At 46.3% G+C, this 8,548-nt stretch overlaps 1 protein-coding gene across 9 annotated transcripts in view; it reads left to right on the forward strand.

The window, feature by feature from the left end:
• Window positions 1–7,230, forward strand: part of whrna (whirlin a) — a 61,477-nt gene extending 54,247 nt beyond the window's left edge. For 5 of the 9 annotated variants that reach the window (XM_023831514.2, XM_023831518.2, XM_023831516.2 and 2 more), the window contains 4 exons: window positions 47–494; window positions 1,971–2,131; window positions 2,796–2,918; window positions 5,035–7,230. In XM_023831514.2, the coding sequence (XP_023687282.2) occupies window positions 47–494; window positions 1,971–2,131; window positions 2,796–2,918; window positions 5,035–5,217 (915 nt within the window). In that variant the 3' untranslated portion in view covers window positions 5,218–7,230. Of the gene's footprint in view, window positions 1–46; window positions 495–1,970; window positions 2,132–2,305; window positions 2,919–5,034 lie in introns of those variants that run through there. The other 4 variants (XR_002840575.2, XR_002840576.2, XR_002840577.2 and 1 more) reach the window with 4 other exon arrangements.
• Window positions 7,231–8,548: the final 1,318 nt, after the last annotated feature.

The following is an 8,548-nucleotide window of genomic DNA, read 5'->3' on the forward strand; positions in this document are numbered from 1 at the left end:
CTGCTTGTTTCTATGACAACCTCCCCTGTCCTCTTACCTCCCCCAGGATGACGTGCAGTCCACGGCAGACTCTCCCCCATCTTTCAAACCCCCTCCCCCCCCGGGGGTTCACAGACGAAACAGCCGACAGGATCGGGCCAGGAGGTCCTCCTCTGACTCTGAGTCGGGGCTATGCTTCACGGCGCCCCCCCGCCTCCCCACGGCCCCTGACTCCCCCATGAAGGAGACGGTGGCCTCACAGCTGAGCCTGGTCACCCAGCGTCCCATTGGACCCTTCCCCCGTGTCCAATCCCCGAACCGGGCCAACCCGCCCCCTGTGCCACAGCCTGCCCTTTCCCCGCCCCCCGCATCCCTATTGGCCACGGCCTCCAGCACGGACAAGCCGCCACCCCCTTCGTCACCTGGCTCCAAACAGCAGTTTGTCATGGTGGAAGTGCACAGGCCTAACGCAGAGCCTGATGTTAATGAGGTTCGACCGCTGCCCCAGGCCAGAGGTGAGGGACGGGGGCATGGAGTATAGCAGGGGTCTGTACGGTGGAGCGTAGGGGACAAGAATGCTGTGGGGGGGGGGGGTCCCTGGAGGCAGAGGAAGAGGGTGGTTTACTCTAAGAAAAAATGATGAAGGACGCACATAGAATTATGATATATGTATACTACAGACAGCTTGTTAGCTGAAGGTTTGGAAATACCTACCCAGACACCGCCAGATATATAACCAGTAAGATCTCAAATACTAGACGCAAGCAAAAATGGCTTTAAAAAACACCCTAAATAAGTAGGTATCTCACTGAATGACAGTCTAGCCATAGAGAAATGAGGAATCTAGGAAAAGAATCAGCTGGTGGCCTCTCTGTAACCCGCTCAGGATCCATGCGGGGGCACAGAGCCAGAATCCAGCAGATTGAAACTTCTAGGCTGCAAAAAGGGCATCAGGGCTTTAATTATAATGGTCCTCAGTCAATATTTCAAATGTATAGTTACAGTAAACAAAACAAATGGAACATCCAGCTGCTACATAAAGCATATATACGCATACGTTATGCTGCGGTACCTCCACAACTGCACATGACCTTTGACCGGAGAAGCTACCAGCAAGCAGGAAACGACCCAAGAGGTCCCACCCACCTTCTGCATGAAACACCTTTGCAGGATGTCATGGCAGCAAGTTCACCGACTCAATTATACTCGGTCCTTAGGGCTGCAGGGTACCTTGTTATCCGGACGCAGTACCGTATTTTGGCCCATAGCGCAAAGACGCAAGAGCAGCATCTGGCATCAAATTGACGGTGTTAAACCCCCCCCCCCCCCCCCCAATAGCCACATTTTATTGCCCTGCCCAGCAGCTAAACTTACTCCACCCAAACTTATACAGAAGAAGATGACACCTGGGCTGCATGATTTGTAATAAATACTGTTTGCGTTTGCATGAACCGTTTTTGGCATTAAAGGCACATTAATATTCTCACTTGAATTAATGAAGCCTGCAGGCTCACTCTGTTGACCTGGCCTATTCAGTGCTTTTTAAAAGGCCTGGAATCACCTGCAGGGAGGTAATTCATGCCAGGAGAGCAATTAAGATTTTAACACTGCACCCCAAATGTTAATTTAGCGTGGTGGACTGCGCAGGTGCCAGACGGGCTGCAGGGCTGCGTATGTCTGGCTATTTCAACAAAGCAGAGAGACGCCTGTAAAAGCCAAGGATGTATAAATACGTTGTATGTGGCGTGTAGTGAATGTGTTCTGGCCACATGCCAGCATTTAGCACATGGAGGCAGCTGCAGGGTTTGTGCGTGTGTTTGTAAACGTGTATCTGTGTGCAGTGCATATGTGTGCATCTGTGCACATGTAATGTCATGACGTGCCGCATCCAAGCACAGGCACCTGTGCGTGTGAGCGTGCAAGTGTCCAGCTGTAATTCTCAGTCCCCGTAACCTCCCCCCCCCACCCCCCACCATGACCCGCACACCCAGGCGGGACACTGTCCCAGCTGTCAGACAGCGGGCAGGCTCTGAGCGAGGACAGCGGCATCGACATCGCCGATTCGGGGACACTCAGCGAGGATGGCAGCCCCCGAGTGGGCAGGACCCGCCCCCAGCAGGAGGCGCAGGGTGTGGATGCTGCATCCAAACCGGTGAGGGGGTGGGGGGCAGGGTGAGGTCTGACCAAAATACCATTGAAGAAGCACAGCGCTGAGTAACGTCGACTCTCCAGCTTTTAAAGCTTTCTTCCTACTTTGTGCATTAAGTTTGAACGTGTTTTTATTTTACCATCTTCTGTTTTACATCTCATCTCATTGCTCCATCAGTCAAGCATCCAGAACCTTAAAAGGCAGGAACAGGAAGTAACTGCTGCATCGTGCCCCCGGGATCTTTGCCACCTTACAGGAGTAGAGCCACGATGTGTCCAGCACTTAGTGAACGCATCAAGCTAAGCAGAGCCCTCGCGCTTCTCAACTCTGTGACTCAGAGCGCAGAAAACAAACAAATGAAAACGAGTGCTTAAGCATAAGCGTGTTAACGTTGCTATAGGTAGTTGCCATGGTTATGGGTGTCTGTTAAGCCGCGGGGCGTCCCTAATCCGCTTGTCGATGTGGTTTAACGCGTACCCTGCGTGCTGGGATTTTTCGGCTCATCGACGACGGACTGGAGGTTTGATAAGCGCTGTTTCTGAGAGACCTTCGAGCACTTTGAGATTAAAAGCACTTTTCTTTCCCGAATCAGTCTCTCTATTGTCTTTTTTTTCCCCTCACTCTGTCATGCTTCCTCTTTCTCACTCCTCCTCTCCATTGCCCACAGCCCGGCCTCTTGGAGCCCACGTCCTGTCTCGTCCGCGTGCCTAAGAGCGCCAGCACCCTGGGCATTGCGATTGAGGGTGGGGCCAACACCCGCCAGCCGTTGCCGCGAATCGTCACCATACAGGTACATACGCGGCTGTCCCGCTAAAGCTTTCTGCTTATACTTTCTCTTTTTTGCCCTTTTCAGAAAATTTTCCCAAGTTTTTCTCCCCCATTTGGGATGGCCAGTTGTCCCTTTGCTCAAAGTTCAACTCCTCATTGTATGACAGCCAAGACACGCCCCTCCCACGTGTGCTGTCACACCCATTTCCACTTATTTTAACTCTCTCAGCTGATGTTACACACTTGACCCAGATTAGTGCTGACCCACAGCCCCATGGGTGTCTAGTGGTCACTAGACACCCCCCTTCGAAATCCAGGCCCCTCTGAACCTCTTCCTTATAGGGGGCTAAAATGGTTCAGCCAGGATCAAACCTGGATCCTCCCCGCAGATGGGGCCCGCAGGCAGCCAGGAGAACTGATTTATCCCGTCAGCACGGTATGTTTGCAAATGATGAGTCACCTGGAAGCAGAGGACGCAGTAAGAGAGGACCTACAGAGCCACTGCCAGAGCAGTATCCCTGCTCTTAATGGGTCCTTTACCCTTCCAGGGCTCCGGCTCCACCGCAGAATTTTTTATGGGTAATCCGGAAATGGAAGATCGGGGCTGAAGATGTGTAATTAATGCCCTTTGATTATCAGTCTCTCTTTCAGTTGGTGTCTCCTTTGAGTTTACGGCTTTCATATAAAATCACATAATTGCATATTTGTATTAGCTTTTTCCATTTAACCTTTGCTCTAAGGAATGATTTATATTTTTGCATATATTGGAAGAATTCTGTTGTTCCAGTCTTGGGGTTAGAGATTCAATTTTATCAAAAGCTGGAGTAAAAGGGGGGAGAGAGGCACGGCTTACATGGTGATGTTTATGAAACGCTGCTTAGATGGTGCTTGCTCCTCTGCAGATAGTTAAGCATCTCTGTGTTCCCGCATGTCCATCTTCCAACCACTTATTCGGTAAGGGAATCCAGAGCCTGTCTACATGAGACGGGGACCCTGGGTGGGTGCCAGTTCATCACAAACACACATCCTGCATTCCACACAGAGACAAAGCCGGGTGGGATTTTAACCCCCAGCCCTGGAAGCGTGAGGCGATAATACTACCCATTGAATCACTATGGAATGCTGACATAAATATGTGTTAGACAATAGGATATGAAAGTCTGTAAACATTTACATTTTATTTATGTAGCAGCTGGTTTTGTCCAAAGGTATGTACATTTGTTGAGTGTGAAAGTGGTGAAATCTTTCTACCTGCCCTGGGATTTGATCAGCCTATCCAGCTGAACCATAAGCCAGCTGTGGTTTGTACATATCGTGTTATATCTTGTGATGTCACTACGTCAGCATATATGTCAAAATCCCAGCATTTCTTCATCCTTTGCTTGACTTCGCTTGTGATGCTGAAGTGTGGGGTACAGTGACAAACCGGGGCAGACCATCGCACCCATAAATTTTTGCTCTGAATATTGTGTGTGGCGTTTAATTGGCTGTTTTCGCCGGAACACTGCCGACTGGGCTGGTTACACACTTGCAGCCAGAGTGGGGAAAACTGAGGCTATCGTACCCAATCAGCCAACATGTGACAGAGCATCAGTGCTAATTGAAGGATTAACCTTATCTTATATGAAGTTTTAATTAACTATCAACCTACTTGCTTACCAACTTCAGGGGGCTTTAAATTCAGTGATTCTGTGTCTCAGCGGTGAATGACACACACACGATGTGCACAGGGTGTTCTTAAGTTAATTTACTCCAGTTTTGACCACAGAAAGTGAATCACATACAGAGAATGAGTCAGCAGATAAATGATCTAATTTACAGCCTTTGCATGACAACGTGGTGTGATCAGAGAATCGCGCGGTGTAAATTATGGACGGCTGTTAAACAGAAACACAATCAATGCCCCATTTAGGGCAAGAGCCAAGTAAAGTAAAACCAATATTCTTAGCTTCTGCTGATCAGCCCTTTCTGCTTTACTGTACTGATGGGTATCGGGCAAAACTCACTGGCTGCTGGATCAGGACTGCTGGCCATTATTTCTCTGCTTTTATTCTGCTTATTTTTTTACTTCCTTTACTCTCCCTTGAATAATTTTCCTCCTCCACACTTCTCTGTTCTGTCCACCCTGGTCCATGCAGAGAGGTGGCTCAGCGCACAACTGCGGCCAGCTGAAGGTGGGCCAGGTGATCCTGGAGGTGAACGGCGTGTCGCTAAGGGGCCGGGAACACCGGGAGGCTGCACGCCTCATCGCCGAAGCCTTCAAGACCAAAGAGAAAGACTACATCGATTTCCTGGTCACAGAGTTCAATGTTTCACTGTAGGACGGCTATCCCTCTCCAGGAACACTCCTAACAGGCCAGTGCTTGGGCTCAGGTGAGCCGCCAGTGCTAGAGAACATGCTAGAACATGTTTTGGGTCAAATCCAAATAATCCTGCGCCCTGTGTTTAGTCTTGACTTTGTCCAAATGCTGAGATCCTAAGGACATTCACCACTCCACCAGTGCTCTCAGTGGCTTTCCCACAGCTCCCAGTTATGCCTGGGACACAGTGTGGGCCTGTGGTAAACTTGTACCCAGGGTGACATCCAAACTTTGTCTTCTGGATGGGCGTCCAGTCAACAAAGGACACTCGAAGGATCTGAAGGTTCTGTCACTGTGTAGGTACTCATGGGGAAAGGTCATGGAGAAGTTGGGTGACCTCACTGAACTCCACCGGATGACAGGGTATGCAGTGTTGGAGTGTGGAAATGGGTACGGCACATCACTATACCCAGATCTTTTCTGGTCTTCACTACGACGTTGCAGCCAAACAGAGCTGGTTATGCAACCTCAGGAAGAGTAACCTACTAGTGCTGCAACACCTCCCACAGCTAACACCGTCTCCTGTACCTGCAACTGTTCTTTTAATGAGCACCTACCGGTAAATGTGCAAGTGAATTGATGTAGATGCATAAGGAGAGGGGGGGAAATGTCACTGCAAACACAATTAGATTTAATGAAATGATAATCTTTCAAAAGGTGGTTTAAATAAAGTGCTAGGCCTTTGGCGGTCTGTTCTGTACAAATACTCTTTAAAATAATTAATTTTTATTATTTCCATTGTGAGCCCACTGTATTGGTCTTGTCCCTAAAAAGATGCCATCGACTAAATCAAACCGCAGTTACAATGAGAGACAGTAATTAGCCAGGGACGGAGATCTGAGCCCTCAACGGAGCCCATCACAAACAAAGCGTGCCGATGGCCGGGCTTGGGAAATCGTTTATAGACTTATGTGGGGTGAGTGAGAAAATGAATGGAGATTGAAAGATGATCTGGTTGTTATACTCGTGTGAGGCAAACCAGGAACATAGACAGAGGAACTGATGAAGAACTTTGTGAAGATGATGGTGAATCCAGTTGAAAGTGGTGCTTATGGATGCTGAAGTGACCGGGCTATTGGAGATGGGGGTGCATAGCACTGTGATCGGTTTCAGTATATCTTGACAGAGGAGATCTCTGGGCCGCAGGTATCCGTGGGTCGATTCCCGCTGCCATTGGGCCGGGAGGGATTCCTCACATGCCAAACGTTGGCATAGTTGAGGCTTTAATGTTTTGGCCCCTTGGTTGTCTGGGGGCAGGGGAGAGAGTTGTAAGGAAGGAGGGAGTGAAGAAGTTTTCAAGCCTGGAACATAGGTTAGTGTTTGGGAGAGACTTTTTTGGGCTTACATTTGCACGGGTGAGGCTGGAACTGGGGAAAAATCTCTAACAAATTCTATTTTGAATAGGTAGTAATGAACAGATGAGAGGTGCATTGTGGGAACTGCAGTATTTTTCTAAAGTGACAGACTGCTGAACAGAAATGTTGTTTGTCTGTCTGCCTGGTGCATGTCTCCCAAAATTTTAAATATATATAAATACATTATATATCTATATATTTTATACTGAATTATCACTGAAGTTCCTATAATAATACATAAATCTGTGAATATTGTGGTCACATTCAATATCTTTGACTCTTGATTTAATGATTTAATTGTAGCTATCCCCATTCCTGCTTTACTTTATTTGATGTAACATATTTTAAAATGCTTGATTTCAGTTGTATATGTTTGTCACTCAGCGTATGATATTTTATGAAGCCTTGTAGTGCTATGGTACCGTACCATTGTGAAGACTGCAGAAATCAGACACGCCTGTAGCCCTTATACTGGACCTGCCATATCTTTGGTCATCTGCTCATCTTAAGTCATCCTTTTAAACCATCTGGAACTTTCGATGTATTTATTTTAATACAGGCGGGGACTTGCAATTAAAACTGTGGTAATTTCCCAAAATAATAAAAAAAAAATTCATAATATGTCTCTGTTGCTTATCTTGTATGTGTTGTCCTGATTCGAACACACTTGACAGACATTTAAGCTGACGTCTCCTTAGTCCCATGGGGGACTTAAGGTGAACAGAACAGGCTTCGGCATTGACTTATGAGTGTTTCAGACGCACAAATACAATTATCGTTACTTTCAAATACAGATTAGGTTTGTCTATGTGTGTAAAAACAGAAAAGGCCAAAAATATCGTTCTGCATATTTACCCCTGTTCAAATGCTGCATGACAAAGATCTATGAATCTCTGTAGGCGCTTGAGCTCTTCTTTTCTAAATGCTAAATGTATTTCATGCCCCTAACGTTTAAATAATAGTTATTTTAAAATGTGTTTTGCGATTCTAACCTACAGATCGAGGCGATTATACGCTTTATTGACGGCTTTTTCTGACGCAGTTTTACAGATGATACGTTTATTGATTCGGTGAAAACTGCAGTAACGGCTCTAGTGCAAAGAAATTGAAAAATGGCAGTAAAAATAGTTCGTCTGTCACCTCTATCTCATTTCTCCAGTGATTCGGTTCACCAGCAAAATTACCTAAAGTACTTTCAAGCAAATCCTACTTCCTAAAGCAGGGGTTTCCAACTCGATCCGGTCCTGGAGAGCTACTATCCAGTAGGTTTTCTGTCCCACTTGGCTTCTGATGAGCCACACCTGTTCCTGGTATTTACCTGAGAACAGGTGTGGCTCATCAGAAGCCGGGTATGATAGAAAACCTACTGGACGGTAGCTCTCCAGGACCGGAGTTGGAGACCTCTCCTAAAGTAACAGCATCTTATAACCTATGCCACCCTCCGTCAGATTTTTATAGACCGTTAAAGTCCTTTCCACATACTAGCCTATGATGTTTCATTTATGCCGAAAATTTATTTAATTTTAGCTGTAAAGGCATTTATCATGCCACCAATGCTCGGTGGATAGCGGTTAGATGATAATTAAAGTGCGCATAGGGTAGGCAATTGCCTTTGTATTTTAATGACTGACAATAGAAATGATTATGCTTAAAACTTTGTCATATCTTAAAACTAATTAGGCAAATAGCCAGCTACATGATAAAGCTTTGTACAGTGCAAATTAAGCATTGTGTTAGTGCCATTTGAGGATCAACGACATTTATACATACCTGACTAAAATTTGATAGGCCTATATAAAAAATTAAGATAGCATTTCTAGCAAGTATGCATTTCTATATATGTTCCGCAATTGAAATTGGATAATTAATTTAATAAAAATACGAAAAGCACAAATATATAATAAAAATGCCGTAAAAGCAGTATGGATCCATAATAA

The sequence above is a fragment of the Paramormyrops kingsleyae genome, chromosome 7 (assembly GCF_048594095.1).
Source record: "Paramormyrops kingsleyae isolate MSU_618 chromosome 7, PKINGS_0.4, whole genome shotgun sequence".
In the NCBI taxonomy this organism is placed as follows: domain Eukaryota; kingdom Metazoa; phylum Chordata; class Actinopteri; order Osteoglossiformes; family Mormyridae; genus Paramormyrops; species Paramormyrops kingsleyae.